The following is a 26544-nucleotide window of genomic DNA, read 5'->3' as shown; positions in this document are numbered from 1 at the left end:
TGTCAGTTACTTCTCTTCCTTGTCACTTTGATTCATAATGTCTGTACAGGGCCGATAACAGCTGGAGCCTTCTTTAGCTGTAAGATGTGAATCCGAGGCTCAGTTGCCTTCTGATTTTTCAGCAGTTTTAGTGGTCAGGAGCACTTGATAATGTCACTTTCAACAAAGCTCAAAGACTGTCTTCCTCTGCTAACACTTCCAGAATACCCAGGCATCAGGCTCTAGACTGTGCCCAACAGGATCCTCTGAATTGGGATCCAGGAATGTTTCTTTAATTTTTTTTTTTTTTCAACGTTTATTTATTTTTGGGACAGAGAGAGACAGAGCATGAACGGGCGAGGGGCAGAGAGAGAGGGAGACACAGAATCGGAAACAGGCTCCAGGCTCTGAGCCATCAGCCCAGAGCCCGACGCGGGGCTCGAACTCACGGACCGCGAGATCGTGACCTGGCTGAAGTCGGAAGCTTAACCGACTGCGCCACCCAGGCGCCCCCAGGAATGTTTCTTTAAATGTGTTGATGATAAGCTTGAACATGACACATTAAAGACTTACAGTAGCTGGTCATGCTAGTGTGAGAGAACAAGGGACCAGAAATTATAAACCACTAGATGTTGGTCTGCTCATGACTATCTTGTATGGAGTGAGCTTATATTTCCAGAGGATGTTCTTTGAATTGTCAGCAAGACCAAAGACAATGCCATAAGTCAGGGGAGTCTAGTGTTTTGGAAAGTTTAGAAACTTTAAGTTTGAGAATCCCATTAGTTCTCTTGATCTTGCCTCATGATTGAAGATTATAGAGACAGTGATACTTCCAAGAGGATTATAGAGACAATGATAATTCCAAGAAGTTTACAAGGTTTTGCTTCAGGCTGGTATGATTTGCCCAATAAAGTGGGTGCCTCGATTACTGGAGGTTGTGGAAAGTATACCCTAAGTGGAAAACACATTTTCGAATAGTTTCTTTACTATTGTGAGGGCATCAGTTTTGCAGCAGTGGAAGGCTTCAGTCCATCTGGAAAACACACCTACGATAACAACATATTGACAAGCCATACTAAGTGTCAATTGAATGAAGTCCAGTTGAAGCTACTCAGAGGGCACAAAGGCAGGAAGTCTGAAGCCTCTATGGGGAAAAATAGTTTTTCCAGGATCATGGACCTTTCAGGTCAGATAATGCTGGCAGAGTGTTGTCGTAATTTTATAGACATCTCCATACTAGTGTCGATTCATAGTTTGAGTCATCTTCTATGTACTCTGGTGAGTGAAGAAATGCAGAAACTGCAAAATGGGGCTTGCCAGGGAGCCAGGAAGTACCAAGCAACCATCTTGGGTTTCCCATAGTCCCACCTGGTCATTTATTTAACAGTTATTGTTGACCCATTTTAATTTCTTTGGTTTAGGAGCACACTGTTGGCATGTGACAAGGATATCAGGAAGGCAAAACTCAGCAATGGAGGGTCATTGTTTGCAAAGGCAGAATGGACTTGATCTACAAGTGCTATACAATCTTTAGAGATTCTGTTGGTGCTGTCTTTGCATGAAAATCAGCTAGGGAACTTCCCTGATACTAAGGTTCAGTCCCTTTAGCCTAAGGCTCAATTTTGATGACAACGATTTCAGAAAGTAAGAAGATTATTTACTTATTGCTCATCTTTGGGGTCCTAGGGGAAATGTAAGAAAACCCCTTTGTTGCTATAACATCCCCACCTGATGAACAACCCCAAAGGCATATAGGCTCTCACTGTAAATATTAACAGTCTGTCCTTCCAATAATCAGCATGCTTGGGTAAGAACATGGAACCCTGCTTGTTGGGTGGTTTTAGCTTGTAGATTTATTTTTCCTTTTGGGTAGGTCATTTTGGGTTGTAATGCATAACCAGCTTGAAAATTCCCTTTTTCATTCCAATCTTGCTACAAACAAGATTAGACCAGAATTAGTTAGAGCTATATCTCATAAATAAGCAGTCACAAAATGGGACATTGTTACTTGTTGTCAGTCACGGGGCTTGCCTTCATCAAGAATGGGTAGTAACCTAGCAGGATTAAGGATGTGCAACACCTAGAGTAGGTGCGAAAGCAGAGGGATCTACTTACAGAGAAATATTGAATCAATTCAGAGTTAAGACTTTGGACAGCATGTGGAGTTTGCAAATAAACATCACTTCCTGGGGTCAAATCTTCTGAGTCCTCCACTAACTTTGCAGCTGTGCCTATATAGCCTTAAGACAACAGGGATAGGCATGCAACAACTTAATTGGGTTGTGTGCCAGCATAGGCGGTAGGCCTATGTTTATCACCATATTCTTGTGAGAGCATTCCCAGGGCCTGATTATCCCTTTCCTGCCCAAATAAAGTGAAAGCTTTTGAATAGTGAGCCCCAAGGCAGGTGGTTCTTACAGTGCTTGTTTTAGCCTCATAAAAGCCTGTTCATGTTTGTCTTCTCAAAGAAGGGATTCAGCAGTGGAAATTTTAGTAAATTCATAGAGTGGAGAAGCTAATAGAGAAAAAATTAGGAACCCATAATCTGCAATAACCAGCCAGGCCCAGAAATCCATGAAGCTGTTGCTTGGCTGTGGGTCTAGGAAATGCCTGGATTAGCTTAATTCTTTTTGGAGACAGCTGAATTCCTTCGGCACTTTGATCATGACTGAGGTAATGAACAGTGTCTGGAGAAAATTGTAATTTTTCCTTAGGGGTGTTGTATTCCTTTCAGCTAACTATTGCAGCAAGTAAATGCAATCTTTTAAGGATGCCTCTTTGGTAACTGAGCATAGCCAAAGGTCATCTCCATGTTGTAAAAGGCTCAATTTCCCAGGGAACCAAGTGGGCTTAAATTCTGGCTAAGCACTTGAGAAAATAAGAAGGGGTGTCATGGAACACTTGAGGCATGACTGTTCAGGCATATTGTCTATTGTTCCAAATAAAGGCAAACAGATACTAGCTTTTGGCATCTACAGGGATGCGGAAAAAGATGTTACAAAGGTCTTCAATAGTGAAACTTTTTTTTTTAGTGTTTATTTATTTTTGAAGGGGAGAGAGACAGAGCATGAGCGGGAGAAGAGCAGAGAGAGAGGGAGACACAGAATCTGAAGCAGGCTCCAGGCTCTGAGCTGTCACCACAGAGCCTAATGCGGGGCTCGAACCTACAAACCGTGAGATCTTGACCTGAGCCGAAGTCGGACACTTAACCAACTGAGCCACCCAGGCGCCCTGAAAGTGAACCACTTTAACTCTGGTGGAATGTGGCAGCAGGCTGTTGGGGTTTGGAACAATTGGGAGAATACCTATTTTATTAATAGCTCTCAAATCCTGGACAAATTACCCTCCCCACCCATTAGGATTCCAGGCTGGCAAGATCTGCCTGTTGCAGGGACTAGTACAGGGAATGATTAGCCCCTGGGTTAAGTTGTCTTCTGTGCGTGTGAGGTTTTGAATGGCCTTAGACTTTAATGGATATAGAGGTACATTAGGGAGAGGTTTAGTTATATCCATCTGAATCTTTATAGATTCTGCACTTTTTATTCTTCTATTGTCCATATTAAAAATGGCCCACAGATTTTCGAGCACCTCAAATAAATTAGAGGACTTTTGTTGGAATTCTTCCCCTTTTATATCAAGGGTAGAATGTGGAAAACGAAATTTCGGGTTGGTCAGGAAATTCTAAGGTGAGGTCTTCATTGGATATAAACCATATTAGCTGTCTTAATTTAGAAAGAAGATCTCTACCTAGCAGACTGGTTGGAATTGTATCACATAGTAAAAAGGGGTATTTTTCAGTCACAGGTCTCAGAGTCATCTGTACCGGTTGAGATAAAAGTTCTCTCTGAACTTCATGAGATACCTCCACTACGGAAACCCCTTTTTGTTGTCCTTTGAGGGATCTGTGGTCCTATCAGTGTGGGGGTTAAAGTAGAAAGCTTAGCTCCAGTATCAACTGACATTTGGCAGATTTTCCCACTGGTTTTAATTTTAGTTTCCCCATGGCTGTTTAAGGGAATTATTAGTAATAGTTTGCTAGCAATTCCTGAGTCCCATCAACTGTGGAAGGTTTTATATGGGGACCCTCCTTTAGAAGCAGGTGTGAGGGCATTCGAGAAGAATTTGCATAAGACTATTAAGGACAGTCTCTTTTTCAGTGTTCCAGTGGATCATGGTGGAGGCATCAATCTTTGGCCCAGTGTTTTGATGGACTCCTAACCGGGTGTAATGTGAGAGACCCAGGTATTGTTGTGGGTCTCTGGCCTTGGAGTTCTTGTGGCTGTCAATCTAATGGCCTGGGGGATTTTTGCTTGTAATCTTGTTCTAGGGTCCTTTCAAAATGCTTAGTTTAGATGCAAGTTCAGTCAGGCAGTGGCCTCCTGTCTTACTTGCTGCCATTTTGGAGCAGGCTGGGTGAATTTATTTATCATATGGAACCCTGAATGGCATGGAAAAAGGACTTCTAAATGGGCTTTACAGTATGCCACAGGTTTATCTCCTTTTGTTTGCATGTCAATGGATTAGACCAATCTGTGCAGGCAATGAAGACTCTAGGAATGGCTTATAAATGTTCTGGTGCTGTTTTATGAGCTTTTGCTGGTCCCCGAGATGTTGAAGAATCATGTTCTCAGATATCATCCTCAGGGTTTTGCCACCTTGCTTCCTAACATGTAGCTTGGGTGTTAACGGGTCCTAGCTACACGTGTACAAGCTGATAAAGATCTGGCACCCTGGGACATAGACCCCAATAATGACTCTAACTTCTTCAAAAAATTTTTGGGATTCCTCCCTAGGCTTAGGAAATTCTGTAACTTAACTCAGTCTTTGACCCAGGAACAAAGGAAACCGAAGGAGGTTTGTTTGCAACCTCAATTAGTTTTGTTTTGAAAGGTAACTGTCTCAGCGTCTCTTCAGAGTGAAAAGGCAGTTCAGACAAAGAAGGAGTAAAACATAAGTACTCCGGTGAAAAAGCTAAGGGAGAGTGAGTAGGAGTCACATGTGTCCTATCATCTTTTGTTTTAGGTACCTCTTGAGTCTTTAATTTTTCATTAGCTTTGTAATGGGTCTTCTAATGAAGTTATTTTGAAAACTTTTGGAAGCACACCAATTAAAGTAGGTGCCCCATTCTGTTTGTTCAGCTTGGCATGCCATGTTCTCGAGAGTGCACATCTAACTGGAATGTTCCCCATAAAGGCCATTGCAATTCTAGATTATTTTTAGTAAAAATTTGCCATTTTGCTAGATAACTGCAGCTTCCAGGGCTATCGTTCTTGTTTTTGTTTGTTTGTTTGTTTGTTTTAACGTTTATTTATTTGTTTTGGGTGGGGGTGGAGAGGGGCAGAGAGAATCCCAAGCAGGCTCTGAGCTGTCAGCACAGAGCCCAGCATGGGCCTAAGTCTCATGAACCACGAGATCATGACCTGAGCCGAAATCAAGAGTCTGTGGCTTAGCCAAACAAGCCACCCAGGCACCCCCAGGACTATAGTTCTTAAACATAAAATAGTAAGTATGCCGGAAGGTGGTATGCTCAGAACTCATTGTACATGAAGGATTCCATTTCTTTTAGCTAGGTCTTTGAGTTTCCAGAGACAAACTAACACCTAAGAGATTCCATCATGGGAATCTTCTCGAGGTACCTGTGCTCTAACAACCTTTAAATGCTTGACTGACCTGTGCCCACCAATGTTGGCAGCTTTGTTGACTTCTGAGATTTCCATTTAGCAGCTAGCACTTATGTAATATATACCTAAGGAAGGCCTTCCACACGACCCAGTTCTGCCAAAATTCTGTCCAATTCTGGACCCAGTTCGCTTTTTTTTTTTTTAATTTTAAAATTGAAGATTAAAAAAATTTTTTTGAGGTGGCGAGGGGAAGAGGGAGAGGGAGAGAGAAAACCTTAAGTAGACTCGATGCCCAGCACAGAGCCTGATACAGGGCTCGATTTCATGAGTCTGGGATCATGACCTGAGCTGAAATCAAGAATCAGACATTTAACTAACTGAACCATCCAGATATCCTCCAGTTTGGTTTTTAAGTTGGACTCCGTCTAAGCCTAGACCCAGTCTAGTTTTTAGGTTGGGTCTAGTCCATCTGTAGTTGACTATGTAGAATCTGGGGATTGGGGGAAGGATTGAACCAGCAGAATCTAAAATGGGGGGGGGGGGGCGCCTGGGTGGCGCAGTCGGTTAAGCTTCCGACTTCAGCCAGGTCACGATCTCGCGGTCCATGAGTTCGAGCCCTGCGTCGGGCTCTGGGCTGATGGCTCAGAGCCTGGAGCCTGTTTCCGATTCTGTGTCTCCCTCTCTCTCTGCCCCTCCCCCGTTCATGCTCTGTCTCTCTCTGTCCCCAAAATAATAAATAAACGTTAAAAAAAAAAAAATGGGGGACTGTGGACTGATTACAAAGAAACGGAAGAACTCCAGCCAGCCCAAGTAATTCTCAGTGTATAATCTAGAGATAGAACCAAGGGCTAGGGTTTCCAATCAAGGAGGGAACTGTGGAAAGCCAATTAGATCAGGAGCTGGATGCAAAGTGACTGGAACTCAAAACCAAGAGAAACTTACCCACAGCCCTCAGAAAGGGTGAGAAAGAGAACTCAAAGTGTTCGCAGCCACCATGCCTATGTTTCTTGTTGTCCCCAAAGCTGTTAGAAATCTCTGGCAGTTCTCCTGCCACCACCAAATCTGTTAAAAAACAGAAATTCAGCCAAGTAAATGTAAAGATCTAAAGATTCATGAATCAGGAAGCTTCTCATGTAACAAATAGGAGAGGCTTCCAGGAGTTAAACAAAATGGAAAGATTGTATAAGTAGAAATGGGGCAGGACGGGGAAGTTATTAGCAAAAGAAGAGACAGGATTGTTTAGGGTGTGGTCATCTTTTCTCAGGTGGGATGGCTGGAGGTCTTATCATAGAGATGACCGCACTAGTGCTGATCAGGAAATGCCAGACTGATAGGTTTAAAATCCCACTCCTAGAAGAGGCTGAAATTGCTATTAGGTTAGGCATTAAGTCTTGGTGGGACTTAACATAAGTGACTCCGTTTTGGGCCTGTCTCTTATTAGCACAACAATTTTACAAATGTCACTGAACGTAAATGATCTTTCTAATGAAGCAACTCTGAAGAACAACCAGATTTAGACCTGATGGAAAATAAGAGAGTCTTTCAGAGGGAAAGAGATTGTTGGAAAATTGGGATGGAAAAAAAAACAGTGTGTTTGGGGTTGGTGAGGAATTTGGTTGTGTTGAGAGCTGGGTAAATGATGGGATAGAGGAGAAATTTTTCTAGAAGAGTCAATTTGTTGGTTGATAAAGTGTAAGGAATGGAAACAAGATGGAAAGTTGAGGCTGATACCAAGATTCAACCTGGGAGACAGATGGAGTTGTGGCTGCATTAAAAAAAAAAAAATGCATATATATATATATATATATATATATATATATAGAGAGAGAGAGAGAGAGAGAGAGAGAACAACCAAGAGTGGGAACCAGGTGAGAGGTGAGGCTGAATGATATCCGGGAGCCTGGAAAGCCAGGGTTAAGCTCCAGAGAGGTGTTGTAGACTGGACAGATTGATTACATGTACAAGAGGAGTAGGGCAGATTTAAGAACAAAGTCACACTGCACTCAGTTATTTTTATGCTCTAATTCAGTGTTTGTCTTAATCAGAGCAAAGTAATATGCTGGATTTGGGGGGGCTCCAAATGAATTTCTAACTGTCCTGTCTTTTGGAATCCACATGCTAAGAAGGCAAACATGATAAAGAAAAAACACAAACAAAAAACTTCACCTCCAGATTTTTAAGCTACAAACAAGCCATCCACAACCACACATTTGTAGAGTATCTCTTCTAAAGTATTTTAAGTGATTTAACTTGACTTGCTTTTATTATAGTTTTCATTTCTTTATTACAGAATTATAAATACTTAATACAATTTAGAAAGTTGGACACTATAGATAATTAAAAAGAAGAGATCACTAAAAATTCAAGATACACTGTTAACACCATAGCATAGAATCTTCCAGTTTTTAAAAAAAATTTTTTTTAATGTTTGTTTATTTTTTTTATTTTTTTTTTTAATTTTTTTTTCAACGTTTTTATTTATTTATGGGACAGAGAGAGACAGAGCATGAACGGGGGAGGGGCAGAGAGAGAGGGAGACACAGAATCGGAAACAGGCTCCAGGCTCTGAGCCATCAGCCCAGAGCCCGACGCGGGGCTCGAACTCACGGACCGTGAGATCGTGACCTGGCTGAAGTCGGACGCTTAACCGACTGCGCCACCCAGGCGCCCCTAATGTTTGTTTATTTTTGAGGCAGAGAGAGACAAACCATGAGCAGGGGAGGGGCGGAGAGAGAGGGAGACATAGAATCTGAAACAGGCTCCAGGCTCTGAGCTGTCAGCACAGAGCCCAATGCGAGGCTCGAACCCATGAACTGCAAGATCATGACCTGAGCCGAAGTCAGATGTTTAACCAACTAAGCCACCCAGGCGCCCCTAGAATCTTCCAGTCTTAGCTTTATTTTTGTTAAAGTATAATTAACATACATTGTTACATTAGTTTCAGATGTACAAGATAATTATTCGCTAATTCTGTGTATTACTTAGTGCTCGTGGTAAGTGTACTCTTGCCCCTTGACTATTTCACCTGTCTCCACACCTACCTCCCCTCTGGTAACCATCTGTTTGTTCTCTGTAGTTAAGAGCCTGTTTCCTGGTTTGTTTCTCTCGCTTTTTCCCCTTTGCTTGTTTGTTTTCTTTCTTAAATTCCACATATGAGTGAAATCATATGGTATTTGTCTTTCTCTGACTTATTTCACTTAGCATTATACCCTCTAGGTCCAATCATGTTACAAATGGCAAGGTATCATTCTTTTTTTTTTTTTTTTTTAAAATATTTATTTATTTTTGAGAGAGAGAAACAGAGTGTGAACAGGGGAGAGGCAGAGAGAGGGGGAGACACACAACCTGAAGCAGGCTCCGGGCTCTGAGCTGTCACCACAGAGCCCGATGCAGGGCTCAGACCCATGAACTGTGAGATCATGACCTGAGCAGAAGTTGGACGCTCAACTGAGTGAGCCACCCAGGTGCCCAAGATACCATTCTTTTTTAAAGCTGGGTAATACTCCATTGCATTTATATACACCACATCTTCTTTATTCATTAGTCTCTTGATAAAACACTTGGGTTGTTTCCATATCTTAGCTATTGTAAATAGGCTGCAATGAACACAGGGAAACATGTATCTTTTTGAATTAGTTTTTGGTTTTCTTTGGGTAAATACCCAAAAGATGAGCCTCTTTTCATGTGTCGACTGGCTATCTGTATGTCTTCCTTGGAGAAATGTCTGTTCAGGTCATCTGCCCATTTTTTAGTCAGATTATTATTATTTTTTTGTTGTTGAGTTGTATAAGGTCTTTATATATTTTGGATGTTAATTTCTCATCAGATACACCATTTGCAAATATCTTCTTTTATTCAGTTGGTTGTCATTGCCTTGTTTTGTTGATGGTTATTTTGGTGTAGTCCCAGTGGTTTATTTTTGCTTTTGTGTTCTGAGGAGACATATCTAGAGAAATGTTTTTATAGCCGATGACATAGAAGAAATTACTGTCTATGTTTTCTTCCAGGAGTTTTATGGTTTCAGGCTTCACATTTAGGTCTTTCATCCATTTTGAGTTTAGTTTTGTGCATAGTGTAAGAAAATGGTCTAGTTTCATCCTTTTGCATGATGCTGTCAGCCTTTCCAGTACACCACTTATTGAAGACACTGTTTGTTACCCAGTGTACATTCTTCCCTCCTTTGTCACAGATTAATTGACCATATAGGTGTGGGTTTCTTTCTGGGCTCTCTATTCTGTTCCAAAGACCTATATGTCTATTTTTGTGCCAGTTCCATACTGCTTGGGTTATTATAGCTACATAGTATATCCTGAAATCTGGATTGTGATACCTCCAGCTTTGTTCTTTCTCAAGATCACTTTGGTTATTTGGGGTCTTCTAGGGTTCTGTACAATTTTGCGAATGTTTGTTCTAGTTCTTAAAAAAATGCTGTCACTCTTCTCATAGGGATTGCGTTAAACTGTAGATTGCTTTGAGTGATGTGGATATTTTGACAGTATTGCTTGTTTCAATTCATGAGGATGGAATATCTTTCCGTTTGTTTGCACCATCTTCAGTTTCCTTCATCAGTGTTCTATAATTTTGGAAGTACAGGTCTCTCACTTCCTTGGTTAGGTTTAGTCCTAGGTATTTTATTATTTTTGGTGCAGTTGTAAATGGGGTTGTTTTCCTAATTTCTCTTTTTGTAGCTTCATTATTAGTGCAGAGAAATGCAACAGATTTCTGTATATTTTCTATCTTGTGACTTTACTTTTCTAGTAGTTTTATGTGTGTGTGTACAGTTTTTAGGGTTTTCTATATATAAGATCATGTTGTCTCCAAAGAGTAAAAGTTTTAATTCTCCCTTCTCAGGTTGGATGCCTTTTGTTTCTTTCTCTCATCTGTTTGCTGTGGCCAGGACTTCCAGGACTATGTTGAATATAAGTGGTGACAGTGGACATCCTGGTCTTGTTCTTGATCTTAGGGAAACGTTCTCAGTTTTTCACCATTCAGTATGATCTTTGCTGTGGGTTTGTCATATATGGCCTTTATTATGCTGAGATATGTTCCCTCTAAAGATATCTTCCCTCTAAACCTACTTTGTTGAGAGTTTTTTTTATCACAAGTGGATGTTGTACTTTGTCAGTTGCTTTTTCTGCATCTGTTGAGATGATCAAGTTTTTTTTTAATGTTTATTTATTTTTGAGAGAGAGAGATACACAGAGAGAGAGAGAGAGAGAGAGAGTGCACAAGCCAGGGGAGGAGCAGAGAGAGAGGGAGAGACAAAGCAGGCTCCAAGGCTCTGAGCTGTCAGCACAGTGCCTCATATGGGGCTCAAACTCACGGACTGTGAGATCATGACCTGAGCCGAAGTTAGATGTTTAACCAACTGAGCCACCCAGGCACCCCGAGATGATCAAGTTTTTTATCCCTTCTTGTGTTGACGTGATGTTTAAGGTTGATTGATTTGCATATATTCAATCACCCTTGCATCTCAGGAATAAATCCCACTTGACCATGGTGGATGATTTTTTTAATGTGTTACTGGTTTTTGTTTGCTAATATTTTGTTGAGGATTTTTGCATTGATGTTCATCAGAGATATTGGACTTTGGTTTTCTTTTTTTTTTTTTTTTTTTGTAGTATCTTTGCGTGGTTTTGGTATCAGGGTAATGCTAACCTCACAGAATGACCTTGGAAGCTTTCTTTCCTCTTGTAGTTTTTGAAATAATTTGAGAAGACTAGGTATTAATCTCTAATTTAAATGTTAGGTTGAATCCAACTGGGAAGGCCTCTGGTCCTGGACTTTGTTAGAAGTTTTTTGATAACTGATTCAGTTTCATTGCTGGTGATTGGTCTGTTAAAATTTTCTACTTCTTTCAGCTTTAGTTTTGGAAAGTTACATGTTTCTAGGAACGTATCCATTTTTTCAAGGTTGTCCAATTTGTTGGAGTATAATTTTTCATAATATTCTTATAATCCTTTGTATTTCGGTGTCTTGGTTGTTACTTCTCCTCTTTCATTTCTGATTTTATTTGAGTCCTCTCTTTTTTTTTCTTGATGAGTCTGGCTAAAAGTTTATCAATTTTGTTGATCTTTTCAAAGAACCAGCTTCTAGTTTCATCGATCTGTTCTGTTGGTTTTTAGTTTCTATTTATTTCTTCTGTAATCTTTTATTTACTTCCTTCTACTGGCTTTGTACTTTGTTCCTTTTTGAGCCCCTTGAAATGTAAGTTCCAGTTTTACTTTTATATTTAAAATAATTGTGTGAAAATGTATATACTGTTTTATGGTTAATTTTTTCCTTGACATATCATGAATATTTTTCTGTGTTACTATAATACCACAGTATGTTTAACTAAATCTCTATTGTTGGAATTTTACGTTATTTCTCACTTTCCCATCTGAGTCATTGCTGCAATAAACATATAGGTAACCGTAATTTATTCCTACAGGCGGAGTTGTTTATTGGTGTATTATTCTTTTTTTAAAACAAATATTTAATTTTATTTTTTTTAATTTACATCCAAATTAGTTATCATACAGTGCAACAATGATTTCAGAAGTAGATTCCTTAATGCCCCTTACCCATTTAGCCCACCCCCCCCACAACCCCTCCATAACCCTGTTTGTTCACCATATTTAAGAGTCTCTTGTGTTTTGTCCCCCTCCCTGTTTTTATATTATTTTTGCTTCCCTTCCCTTATGTTTATCTGTTTTGTCTCTTAAAGTCTTCATATGAATGAAGTCATATGATGTTTGTCTTTCTCTGACTAATTTTGCTTAGCATAATACCCTCCAATTCCATCCACGTGGTTGCAAATGGCAAGATATCATTCTTTTTGATTGCTGAGTAATACTCCATTGTATATATATACCACATCTTCCTTTTCCATTCATCCATCGATGGACATTTGGGCTCTTTCCATATGTTGGCTATTGTTGCTAGTGCTGCTATAAACATTGGGGTGCATGTGTCCCTTCGAAACAGCATGCCTGTATCCCTTGGATAAATGCCTAATGGTGCAATTGCTGGGTTGTAGGGTAGTTCTATTTTTAGTTTTTTGAGGAACCTCCATACTGGTTTCCAGAGTGGCTGCACCAGCTTGCATTCCCATGGTGTATTATTCTTTTAAAGTATTTTTGAATTTGGCCTGCTAATGCTTTGTTGAGGATTTTTGCAGCTGTGTTAATCAGAGGTATTGGCACATAATTTTCTTTTTTTTTTTTTTTATAGTGTCTTTGTCTGGTTTTGCTTTCAGGGTAATGCTGGCCTTGTAGAATGAATTTGGAAGCATTCCTTCCTCTTCCATTTTTTGGAATAGTTTGAGAAGTATACTATGAACTCTTTAAATATTTGGTAGAATTTACCTGTGAGGCCGTCTGGTCTTAGACTTTGTTGGGAGGTTTTGGATTACGGATTTAATAGTATTACCAGTGATTATTCTGTTCAGATATTTTATTTCTTCCTGATTCAGTCTTGGAAGACTGTATGTTTCTAAGAATTTATTCATTTCTTCTAGATTGCTCAAGTTGTTGGTGTATGTTGTTCATTTCAGTCTTTTGTATTTATGTAGTTGTAATTTCTCCTCTTTCATTTCTGATTTTATTTATTTGAGCCCTCTCTCTTTTCTTCTTAATGAGCCTGGCTAAAGGTTTATCATTTTTCTCTTTTCCAAGAAACAGCTCCTACTTTCATTGATCTTTTTTTATTTTTTTATTTGTGTGTGTGTATAATTTATTTATTTTTATTCTCCTCTTTGTTATTTCCTTCCTTCTACTACTTTGGGTTTTGTTTGTTATGCTTTTCCTAGTTACTTTGAATGTATGGTTAGATTGTTTCTTTGAGATCTTTCTTGTTTCTTGAGATAGTTTGTATCACTGTTCTCTTAGAACTGCTTTTGCCGAGTCCCATTGATAATGGAACATTGTGTTTCCATTTTAATTTGTCTCAAGGTATTTTTTTTTTTTAATTTTTTTTTTTCAACGTTTATTTATTTTTGCGACAGAGAGAGACAGAGCATGAACGGGGGAGGGGCAGAGAGAGAGGGAGGCACAGAATCGGAAACAGGCTCCAGGCTCTGAGCCATCAGCCCAGAGCCTGACGCGGGGCTCGAACTCACGGACCGCGAGATCGTGACCTGGCTGAAGTCGGACGTTTAACCGACTGCGCCACCCAGGCGCCCCTCTCAAGGTATTTTTAAATATACTCTAGAATTTATTCATTGACCCAGATTATTTAGGAGTGTGTTGTTTAGCCTCATTTGTGTTTTTTCCAGTTTTTTTCTTGTGAAAATTTCTAGTTTCATATTGTTGTGTTTGGAAAGATGCTTAATATGATTTCAGTCTTCTTAAATTTATTGAGACTTGTTTTGTTGCAAAAATGTCATCTAATCTGGAGAATGTTCCCTGGGCACTTGAAAAAAATGTGCATTCTGCTGTTTTGTTTTGGGTTTTTTTGAACTGTTATGTATATCTCTATTAAGTTTATGTAGTCTAAAGTTTCCTTTAAGGACACTGTTTCCTTACTGATGTTCTGTCTGGATAATCTATCCATTGATGTAAATGGAATGTTAAAGTCACTTAATGTTATTGTATTACTGTCAATTTCTCCCTTTATATCTGTTAATATTTGCTTTACATGTTCAGATGCTCCTGTGTTGGGTGCATAGATAAATACAGTCATATCCTCTCGGTGGAGTGATCCATTTACCATTAAGTAATGCCCCTTCTATGTATTTTGTTATAGTCTTTGTTTTAAAGTCTGACGTAAGTGTTGCTATGCTAGCCTTCTTTTCATTTCCATTTTCATGGAATGTCTTTTTTTCACCTTCATTTTCAGTCTGTATGTGCTTTTAGGTCCAAAGTGAGTCTCTTGTAGGAAGCATATAGAGGATCTTGTTTTTCTATCCATTCACTCACCCTTTGTCTTTTGATTGGAGCATTTAGTACAGTAACATTTAAAATAATTATTGAGAGGTATGTGCTTATTGCCATTCTATTTTCTGGTTGTTTTTGTAGTTTGTCGCTGTTTCTTTTTTTCCTTGGTTCCTTCCCTTGTGTTTTGATGATTTTAATTAGTGTAATGTTTGGCTTCCTTTCTCTCTCTCGCTCTCTCTTTAGATTTCTTACAGGTTTTTGGTTTGCAGTTATCATGAGGTTTGTGTATGACAAACCTACGTATACAGTAGTCTACTTTAAGTTGATGGTCACTTAAGTTTGGACACATTCTAAAAGCATCACATTTTATTCTCCCTTGCCACATTTTATGTTCTTGACATCATATTTTATATATTTTTATTTTGTGTACTCCTTAGCCAATTATTCTAGGTCTGATTCGTTTTACTACTTTTGCCTTTTAACCTTCACACCAACTTTATAAGTGGTCGATCCACTACTTCTACTACGTGTTTACTTTTACCATTAATATTTTGTTTCTGTTACAATTTTCTTACTCGTAGTTAAGACTTTTTCTTTTCTGCTTAAAGAAATCCTTTTAACGTTTCTTGTAAGACCTGTTTAGTGCTAATGAACTCCTTTAAGTTTTATTTGTCTGGGGAGCTCTTTACGCCTCCAATTCTGAGTAGGTCTTGGTGGGAAGATTGTTCTTGATCGTAGGCCTTTTCTTCAGCACCCTGAATATATGTCTTTTCCTTATGGCCTGCAAAGTTTCTGCTGAAAAGTCAGCTGATGTATGTAACTTGTATGTCATTAGTTGCTTTTTTGTTGCTGCTTTTAAGATTCTCTCTTTATAATTAATTTTTTACAGTTTAATTATAATATGTCTTCATGTGAAGCTCGTTGGGTTCATCTTGTTTGGGACTCTGATTCCTGGACCTGTATGTCTGTTTTCCTTCCCAAGTTAGAGAAGTTTTCAGCTATTATTTCTTCACAAAAGTGTTCTGTCCCTTTCTCTCTGTTCTCCTTTCTGGGATACCTATAATGTTAATGTTTTATGCTTAATGTTGTCTAGAGATCTTTTAAACTATTTTTATTAAAATTTTTTCTCTCTTTCACTTGGATGGTTTCCACTCCTCTGTCTTCCAGATCACTGATTTGTTCTTCTGCATCCTCTAATCTGATGTTGATTCTCTCCAGTGTATTTAAAAAAATTTTTTTTAATGTTTATTTATTTTTGAGAGAGAGAGAGAGACAGAGTGCGAATGGGGGAGAGGCAGAGAGAGAGGAAGACACAGAATCGGAAGCAGGGTCCAGGCTCTGAGCTGTTAGCACAGACCCTGACATGAGGCTTGAACTCATGAACAGCGAAGTCATGACCTGAGCCGAAGTCAGATGCTCACCTAACTGAGCCACCCAGGTGTGCCATCTCTGGTGTATTTTTGAAATTTCATTTATTGTAGCCTTCAGTTCTGATTAGTTATTTTTAATATTTTATTTTTATTTGTTGACATTCTCACTGTTCATCTATTATTTTTCTGAGCCCAATTAGCACCTTTATGACCATTACTTTGAACTCTTTATTAGGTAGATTGCTTATCTCTACTTCATTTTGTTCTTTTCCTGAGGTTTGTCATATTCCTCTGTCTCCTCATTTTGTCTGACTCTCTGTTTGTTTCTATGTATTACGTAGATCAGCTATGTCTCTCAGTCTTGAAGGAATGGCCTTAAATAGTAGGTGTCCTCTGGGTCCCAGAAGAACAATCCCCCCAAAGCCACCAGAACCAGGCACTCCAGGGGTGACCCCTGTGTGATCTGTAGGCACCTTCTTGTGGCTGGGCTATAGCTGCTGCAGGGCTGCTGGTGAACAGAGTTGTAAGCACTAGTTTTGACTTTTGTGGTTGTACTGGTGTGTGTGGCAGGTCCCCCCTCCTCGTGGTGTGATTCACTTAAAAAATTTTTTTTTAATTTTTTTTCACATTTATTCATTTCTGAGAGACAGAGAGAGACAGAGCATGAGCAGGGGTGGCGGTGGGGGGGCAGAGACAGAGGGAGACACAGAATCTGAAGCAGGCTCCAGGCTCCGAGCTGTCAGCACAGAACCCAATGTGGGGCTCGAACTCACAAACCGCGAGATCATGACCTGAGCCGAAGTCAGACGCTTAACTGAGCCACCCAGGTGCACCCCCCCCCCAAAAATTTTTTCTTAATGTTTATTTGTTTTTGAGAGACAGAGTGCGAGTTGGGGAAGGGCAGAGAGAGAAAGAGACACAGAATCTGAAGCAGGCTCCAGGCTCCAAGCTGTCAGCACAGAGCCCTATGTGGGGCTTGAACTGATGAACAGCGAGATCAGGACCTGAGCCGAAGTCAGACGTTTAACTGACTGAGCCACCCAGGCCCTGCGCTGTGATTCACTCTGAGGGGCAACGGTCCAGGCCAAGGCTATTCACCAAGTGTGGCAGGGCATAGTGGGAATTGCATTGGGGGTACCAGTCCTAGCTGAGGCCACCTCCTGGGTGAGGCAGAGTGACAGCCATTTTGGTGGGTCAGCTATTGGTCAGGTGGGTCCACAGGGTAATGTGGAGGTGGGGTGAGTGGGCTGGCAAGGTAGATGGAATGTGTCAGAGATGGCACCCACCAGTGTTGGCCCAGCTAGATAGAGGGAGAGTAAATAAAATGACCTTACCAGCCTTCCCCTCTTAAAGAACATCCCTACAGATCCCTGCTCCTACAGTCCATGCCTTAAAATTAGTCAATAAATCTCTTTCACATATGGCCCAGGCACTGTTCAAACTGCTGCCTCTGTGCTAGGTCTCGGTGTGAGTAACTTGTGTTCAAGCCCTTGAAAAGTAGAGTTTTGGCTTCCTATTGTCTCTGGCTTTCTTGAGGTTAAACGTTGGTTTTCAAAGCAAGAAATTCCTGGGTTTTGTCTTCCTGTGGCAGGTCCCCAGCGCTGAGGTAGCAGATGTGGAACTTGAACCCCTCAGTGCTCAGGGATTACCTCCTCTCTGTGCCAGGGGTGTGAGCCCTCACTATATCGTGTCTTTGACCCTTCTCCTCCTCTTAATGTGCCTTTTTCTTTATATCTGTGGTTGTTTTGGAGCTGCTCTGCTGGTCTCCCAGTTGTTCCCGAAGAGAGTTGTTCTTATGTAGTTGTTTTGTTGTGTCTGTGAGAAGAGGTGCGCTCAGGGTTTTTCTTCTCTGTCAACTTGATCCCATCCTCTGACTTCTTTTTTAAGAATACAGAAGAATCTGGCGTAAGTCATTGTAGTAGAAAAGTCCTGAGTCACATTCACAGACATTAACATAACCTGTTGTTGGGATAGAAATACTGGAGGTATATTGCAAGCATTTTGAGGAGGTCCTTGGATAGTCCTCAAACATACACGAGGGGGGATGGAGGGAGGGAGGGTGAGAGAGCGAGAGGGAGGGAAGGAAGGAAGCAGAGAGAGAGGGAGGGACCTTTCAGCTTAGTTTCTGATACTGAAACTGTATTCATTTTGTTTCTCATTTTGCATATTTGGTTCTCTGCTAGTTTCTCATACATATTTCTTTTCATCATCTTTTTCTTTTATATCATAAACTGTGAAACTTTGATATGTTTTACCAGCTGTCTGTTTCCCAGGGTTTGTACTTTGTTGATATGGCTCTATTCCCAGCATATCATGGAGCCGTTATTTTCTGACACATTCTTAAAAAGCAGCTTAAACACAAGGCCCTGTACAAACACTTGAAACATGAACAAGCAAATACACATGAATGTTGATCTCCTTTGATGCTTGGCATAGCACCTTGCCTGTGGTAGAAACTAAATAATTAATTTTCAAAGTGCATGTTGAATAAGGAGGATTTTGGATTGCATCTTTTTTCTCTCGCTCCTTATGCTTCTCTTTTATGTCAACAGAGGCAACACGGTCTCCAATGCACAATATCTGGGATCGTACAGTTGAGTGGCCCGGGGAACATTACTTAAACTTCAAATTCTTCTCCTGTGGTTCCAACACTTACATGGGAAATTTAGCTAGCCTCTCCGGTCTTAGTTTGCCCACCTGCAACTTGGGGAGGATAATAACATCTGTTTCATAAAGATTTTATGAGGATGAAATTAGTCAAAATCTATAAAGGGATTAAAACAGTGCTTAACACATATTAAGCGTTACTTAAGTTTTAGCCATTATTATTTGACCATCTCCATCTCGTGGGATTGAGAAAAAGTCATGCGTACCTTAGGTTCTCTCCATTACAGACTAGATGTTTAATAACTAGTTGTTTTCCTGCTCTTGTTCCATTTAATTACTCACTGATTTTTTTTAATTTTTATTTTTTTTTATTTTGAGAGAAAATGCAAGTGAGGGTGGGGCTCACGAACCGTAAGATCATGACCTGAGCCAAAATCAAGCATTCAGATGCTCAACCAACTGAGCCACCCAGATACTCCACTTACTTATTGAACTGTTAACTTGCTGTTGTAATAGAAAATAGGCTATCACAAATATTACTCAGCTAATTAAATCAGATCTTGCATGTTTTTGATTGTGGGGTATGTGTGTGTGTATGTGTGTGTCCATATTTAGCAGGATTTGCAGGTTCGTTAGAGGCATCATCTCTTAGTCAAAATTCCTTGACTTCATTTCAGTAGGATGGAAATCCATGCCGTTTTCATTTATGAACATTTGTAAGCTGAGTCTTTGTGACACTAGGATTAGAAGCTCTACTGTTCCCAGTTGGAAGACTTTGGACAAAGTACTTCTCTAAGTTTCAGTGTCCTCATCAGTAAAAGAGGAAAAATAGTACCTCCCTCCTAATGTGGTCACGAAAAGCAGAGGGCCATCATAATAGCTATATACAAAATGTCTGAAGCACTTACTCTGTGCCACACACTGTTCTAAGTCTTGAACTTATCCAAAAGGCTTAGTGCAAAGCCTGCACTCCCAAGCGTTAGCTGTTGTTGCTGTTAATTCAAGTCTGAGGAAGTAGGTGTAGCCAGAATGTAGAAGGCATGAGCTCCAAGTCTCCTAGCTAAGGAGTCTCAAGGTCATGGTGGAGTTAGGGTTTGAATCCTGTCATTGTGTCTCCAAAGTCCAAGATCTTATGCCTCCCATGACTGCTGCCTTTCACCGTAGACCTCTGCCCACCTCCGTTCCAGTCAAAGATCTCTTTGCCAGGCACCAAACTGCCTTTTGTCTCTTTTCAGGGGATCTCATTCCTTTGGAATGCATGCCCCCTATTTTGTGCATGTGAAAGTCCTTCTCTTTCCCTAAGATTCTCTCAGCCCTGAAGCTTTGCTGGTTACCCTCCTTGGCCTGCCCATGGCATTTTGTGTAGAGGGAACTTGAGAGAAGCACACTACTTAAGTATCATTGTGTCTCTTACTGTGCACTTCAGAATCTCCCATTTAACTTCTGCTCATTAAGTATTTATGGGACCGGTGACTAGTTATTTTGTAATCGAGGGCTTACCTCCTGCCCTTGGCTTGTAGGGTCTAGGGAAAGGATAGGAGCATAGACCCTACCACCCTTACCTGGTCACTGCCCCAGGTGAGATCAACAGTGGTCCCTAAGTTTGAGAGCTGTCAACCTCCTCCTCTATGCCATCCCATGATATAGCATCCCTACCTACCCCTCCAGAAGAGAGTAGGATGGGCAACATGCTCGAAGCTTCAAGCCTCCATTGATGGGAATGGACTGTGTGTAAAGGCCACGGGACCTCCCCGGAAGACATACACACATGATGCACACACATACATAGTTCTAAATTTTGAATACTCTTTGAAATGTTGACTTGTCCTTCACTGAGCTTACTGTGGGTCAGGTCTGGAAGTGCATGTTTGGAAGAGAAAGACCTAAGCTGAGCCAATTAGTGTAAATTCTACTTAATCTTAAATATACTTTTGGGGGGCACTTGGTCACAGCACCTTTTTGCTCCACTCAAACTTTACACCATCCACTGTTCTGGGGATTTGTTAAGTGTTACAAGAAAAGGAGAGAGTACTTGGATGAAGGGTCTCCCAGGGCTTTGCAGGGCTCATTGAGTCCTTGTCTCCACTTTATCCTGCAGACTCTGCCCCCAGAGGCCTTAGGTCATAGTCCACCCCTTTGGGGAAACCGCTGCTGGGACTATGTGAGACCATTAGAAGAAATGGACATTTTAAATCCAGGCATTTAAACTGTAATCCTACTAAATAATTTGTTTCCTGTTTTATATTGTTTGCATACAAGAGGGGGTGGAAAAATCCAGAAATGTTTTCCAGTGCATTTCCTTCCTTCCACCCCCAATCCTGCTAAAGATACAGCATGCAGATTTCATGGTGGTAGGGTTATTCCCAAGTGCTAAATTTCTTTGTGCCCAATTACTTTCCTAGTAGGAATGGCATCTAATACTTTCTATCACTACGATGCTAGCAAATGTTGGGTCCACAGAAGGTGCTTGATATGTTGATCAATTAAATGCTGATTTTGTACCCCAGTTCTGAGCTCTATAGGGAATGTGGTCAGATATTTTGGTACACCTAGGAAGACATCCACCTCCATTTTCTTTCCACCTTTCTACTTTTTTATCTGCTGAAAGCCGGCTGTATCCTCACAATTGAAATTACATTTTTGGTCATTGCCAAACACTTTGATTCTGCCAAATGAAGTGGGGGGGGAGGGGCAGGAATCTCTTTTAAAGGTATCTGATGCTTTCGAGCATCCGTTTCTTGAATCTTCCTTTTTGATGATACCTTTTCCTGATTCTTCTGTCCTCTGTCTACCTTTTCTTGCCCTGGTGGACTCTAGTTTGCTCTAGATTTTGTCCTCAAACTTCTCCTCTTCTCTATGCTTTCCCTTGTTGAGTTCATTCTTTCTTTTAGCTTCTCCTCTTACTCCTTTGTAGATGACTCCCCCAAATACAAATCTAGCGCTGTTTTATCTCCTCTGTGACTCAGCCTGTGTTTCCAAGTGCCACATCAACTAGCATCCACACTTTGGTGACCCACATTTCATCACAAATTCAAAGTCTTCAATGGTGGCTCTATTATTTTGCCTGCCCTAGTCTCCTTTCTCTTCTTGGTGATTCCGTCTCAGTTGGTTAAAGCCCCAGTCTTTCTAACACATAGAAATACAAATTGAGTGGTCATTACTGATATATCTCTTTCTTCCACCTCTTATACCCAGTCTGTCATAAATGTCCCCCAGAAAAACATGCCTTAAATTTGCTTCTGTTCCTCTGCCAGCACCCGGCCCGGCCCCAGCACTGGCCGCGCCGTTCATCACAGGAACAGGCTCTCAGTCTCCCCCTCTTCCTCCTGCCTCTCCCTCGCCCACCTCATGCGCTGGCTAAGGTGCCGTCACTTCCCACCTCCACACCTGAGGGTGGTCCCTGCTGCCTGTTCTCAACCAAATGCCCCGTGACTCCCAACCCCCTCCCTCTGTGTCCTCTGTGGCGAATACGTTAAATCCTCGAATCGGTATTGAGTGCCTTCCACCCACCATGCACTCAGGCCGTGGGGGTGCAGTAAGAGGAGCAGACCAGGTTGGTCCCAACCCTCCCGGGACTGTAGTTTCCTGAGCAAGTGAGCTCACTGCCCCTGCCTCTCCACCCCCGCCTTTAAAGGTCCGGCGTGTCTCACTTCCTCCCCAAAGCTGCCTTCAGCCTCTTCAACCCACGGGGATAAATCCCTTTTCAGAATTCCTATTGTCCTCGTTTACTTATTCTCTGATCCTTTCGTGTATATTAGTTTTAACTACCTACCTGGACTGTAATATCCTTGAGGTCCACTGTTTTTTATTTGCTGTGCTATCTCCGCCGTGGGGTATGTAGTATGTGTCATTGTTGTAGTGGTATTCACAATAATTACTACTAGTAATTACTGCAATTATGTGCAATTAAGCCACCATTAGAAGAATGCAATGAATTTGTTATGGCATGCAGAACTTTACATGTGTTTGCTTCTCTGATGAGTACATACTTCACTCACTTAAGTAATTGACTCAGCGTCCACTAGCTGTGGGTCTCAGGGAAGTCACTTCTTTCTGAGACTCAGTTTCTTCATCTGCAGTGCTGAGAGCTGGACGCCTTTTTCTTTTTTTCCCACACATCACTGGATGGGTGCCTTCTCTTTAAGGTTCCTTCCACTTTCAACCCTGTGGTTCAATTCAATTTCACTCCACTCATTTCTAGGGAATCTTTACTGTGTACTGTGCACAGATTTGTTGCTGAGGGAATATAAAACAAATATGGCCCAGTCCCCGCCCTCAGAGTTTTTGCCATCCATTGTAATAACAGGAAGCCATGGGTATCCGAGGGATAGAGAACAAGGGGGCTAATTACGTCATTAGGAGAAAGCGAGAGTTGATTCTAATTAAAAGCTTCCTGAAGGGGGAGAGATTTCCGTTCCCTTGAAAGGACGTAGTTGATGGTGTGGGAGTACAGAGGCCCTGGTGGGGAAAGCAGCTATTCAGCGGTCAACCAGAACAGGGCTGTGTTTAGGATCAACCAACCAGACATTGGTTGTGTGCTAAATTTAGTGTGGCTACCTCACTGATGGTGTTGCAAAGCACAACAGGAGAGTTTCAGCTACGTCACAAAAGTATGTGGATCTCAGAGGGGTGAGCCATTTGGCTATTTGAGATGCATCCTTGGATTAAAACCATTTATATTGGCATGCCCACGTGCAGAGGCTCATAAGCCACAGGGGAATATGTCTCCCGTTGATGATACATCTGGATTCCTGTCACAACATAATACACTGAATCACCATTATCATCAGCTAGTGATAGAGTTCAATATTAATATTTATGTCTCTCCTTATTCCAGAAGGAACTGAAGCAGTTTGCAAATATATTCACATGAACAAGCTAAAAATGCAAGAGTTGCAAAATGAGAAAATATAAGTAGAAATAATAGTGTGAGGTCAGAGGAAAGTTAAATGCTCAAATGTTCTAAGCACTGTACCAGAGGTGGGCTGCATAACTGGGGCTTAGTAAATCTTAGCAACCAAGCATTTTTCCCCTAAAGTTTTTATTTATTTATTTTTTAATGTTTATTTATTTTGGGGGGAGAGAGAGAGAGTGGGGGAGAGGGGCAGAGAGAGAGAGGGAGACACAGAATTCGAAGCAGGCTCCAGGCTCTGAGCTGTCAGCACAGAGCCCAACACGGGTTTCCAACCCATGAACCGTGAGATCATGACCTAAGCCAAAGTCAAACGCTTAAGTGACCGAGCCACCCAGGAGCCCTGAAAGTTTGCATTTTTATTATGAAATGTGGCATCTCAAAGATCCCAAGCTTATGTTCAGAACCTTCTCTTTACTGATCCAAGAGATTTTCACAGTGGCCCACGGTGTGTGCTTTCATTCATGTTGACTGCTCTTTAAGTGCGTTCATTAGGAGCAAAGGCTCTTTGGCTGACTTTCTGTGGCTGCGTTGCTAATGGACCAGTGATTTTACTTAGGGAAGCTCCGGCGCTGAGGTGGAAGAGAATCCCCTCTCGTTATAAAATGTAAACGTCACGTCTTCCTTTTAGAAGCTTCTCTCTCTGACCGCCCCCTACCCTTCCACACACTTTTCCCCCAAACGTGCTGTTACTAGTTTGTGCCGCTTGAGAGAGGCCAGCCCGCAGAGCCAGGGGGATTTGCGGTGGGGAACAGCAGAGGGGAGAGCACCTGCTGGGGCCCCCCCGCGTGAGCTGGCTTCGCTTCCATTGACAGCGTGAGGCAGCACGAGCGCTATGGCCAGCTGACTCTGGTCAACTCCACGGCCGCGGACACGGGCGAGTTTAGCTGCTGGGGACAGCTCTGCCAGGGCTACGTCTGCAGGAAGGACGAGACCAAAACCGGCTCCACCTACATCTTTTTTACAGGTAAACCGTTGGGCGTGTCGGTGGGACGCTTCGGTATTCTGGACTCGGCCCAGAGGTACAGGTTCCAACTGGGTGCCGAGTACCTAACAGTGACGATCAGAGCGCTTCCTGTGTGCCAGGCTCTGTCAGTTTATGTCCGTTATTTCGTGTAAGTCTCCCCAGCGACCCTCCAGGGGAAGCACTCCTGTCATTTCTCTTGTGTTCGTTGGGAAGTAGAGTTTTAGCGAAATGAAATACCTCCTTAGGGTCACACAGGTAAGTTGTGGTACTAGGATTCGAACCCGGGCTGATTCCTGAGTCTGTACCTACGTTGGCCAATATGGCAGCCACTAGGCATGTGTGACTATTTACATTTAAGTGAAAATGGTTTAAAATTAAACCCCTTAAAACTCACTTTCTGAGGGCCACTCGCCCTGTTTCACGTGCTCCATTGCCACATGCGGCTCGTGGCTCTCCTGGACGTTGCAGACAGGGACCACGTCCGTCATTACAAAAAGCTCTACTGGGCAACATTGCTGTGCACGTGTAGTCACTGTGCTCTCAGGGCCCATGATGATCTTTCTAGAGCCTCCATGGCCGTACGATGCTTCGCTAAAGGCCTCCTCGTATTTGTTCTTAGCGTACTGTGAGCTGAAGTTTTGGGGGCACGATTCCCAAAGCCTGTGGGCTTTGTGGCTCCAGCCCCGATCCCTGCGCTGAGTGAAGGGCCTAAAAATGCACAATGCTTGCTTCGTGTCCAGGCAGGGGCTCTCATGAGCGCTGTCTACATCCCGACTCCCTCCGCCTTTCGGACCTACAGTGACTTAGGCCTAGGACCCAAATGATCTTCTGCGCTGGCCATTAATGAATGGTAGCAAAATCTCGAATGTTTCCCCTCCCTCCCACCCACACAGCTCCTCTCCAGCCAGAAGATGCGTTAGCAGAGCACTCTACCGTGTTGGAGTCACATGTATCTCGTTTCATTTTTACCACACCCCTAGGAACTAAGTAGAAGCTATTTGACCATCTCTGTTTTAGAAATAATGATGCTGACGCTGAGACCTTGAAGGGCAAGGTGACTTGGTCAGGATTCCATGACTGGTAACGGGGAGTAAAGAGTCAGCCCCTGTTTTTCTGACCTGGGATCTAATGTTCTTACTGCCCTAATCTGTTTCTAGGACAAGGTGGTGGGTAGATTGATAGACAGGCAGAAAGACACCAGCTAGCATCACTGGTGTTGTCAGGCGAATGGCTAACAGTTGTTCATAGGTAATCCCTTCTGATCCTCATTCTGGAATGTGTTGCACAGACTTGCTCATGTGCCTTTAGAGCCTGTTTTTCTGGACAAGGACTGATACCCTATTTCACACTGCAGGTTCAAGATTCTTTGCCATGATTAGCACTATCGTGTCCTTCTAAAAGATTGGATTTTGAATTGAAAGTTTGAACTGAAGACTTCCCTTGAGCCGAATGCCCCATGAGGGTTAAAGGGCTCTCTTTGAGTTTTGGAGCTAGGTCCTCGTTCTTAATTTATGGGCAGCTCTTTAGGGAATCAAAGGAAGGCTAAAATATTTACCAAACTATTTACTTCAATTGTGAAGAAACTTGGATCAAAAAGGGGCATGACCTAATGTGTTGTATCATTTTCTCTTTTCTCAATAGCAAGGCAAGAGGCCAGTTGGATTTTCAGTCCAGGGTTTAGCATTTGTCTCTTCAGGCATGGGTGGGTTTGCAAAACCAAGATGAGCTGTTTCGGAAGCTGAGCCTCCTGCTCCTGGCTCCGATTCTTTCAGAACATATGCTTCCCCACGACCCACATAGAGAAACGTCTGGTATTCATTATGTTTGTAGGTTTCCCAGAGTTTGGTTGCAAACACCATGAAGCCTCTTTTCGACTGTTGTTAATTTGCGCGGTTTTTGATTAAGCAACTGCCACATATTATAATGACTCTTTATCCGAAAGGCTCTCAGAAGGTTTTTCTTTTTATTGAAGTATAATATATACAAAGAAAACTACACAAGTCATAAGTATACAGCTCAATAAATTAACCTCAAATGAATGCACATATTAACTACCATCCAGATCAAGGAGGAGAACATTACCGGCGGTAGAGCTGTCTCATAGCAAAAGGCTTGGGCTCCAATGATCATATGTAGTGAAACCACATTAATGAGCATTTTACTAAATATGGGGTTTGTTGAAATTTGGACTTTGTAGCCTATTTGATTTTTTTTTGAAATCTAAATTTCC

General features: G+C 41.7%; 1 protein-coding gene across 1 annotated transcript in view; it reads left to right on the top strand.

Moving 5' to 3' along the window:
- The window catches only part of PDGFRL (platelet derived growth factor receptor like), a 70360-nt gene that overhangs the window by 37010 nt on the left and 6806 nt on the right, over positions 1-26544 (top strand). Inside the window, exon 3 of the mRNA XM_086702868.1 lies at positions 24163-24314. Within this exon, the coding sequence (XP_086558994.1) occupies positions 24163-24314 (152 nt within the window). The remainder of the gene's footprint in view (positions 1-24162; positions 24315-26544) is intronic.

Source organism: Puma concolor, chromosome B1 (assembly GCF_028749965.1).
Source record: "Puma concolor isolate L17-30 chromosome B1, mPumCon1.1.hap2, whole genome shotgun sequence".
Classification (NCBI taxonomy): domain Eukaryota; kingdom Metazoa; phylum Chordata; class Mammalia; order Carnivora; family Felidae; genus Puma; species Puma concolor.
Note: the sequence above shows the minus strand (reverse complement) of the source record. Positions and strands in the feature narration are given on the sequence as shown.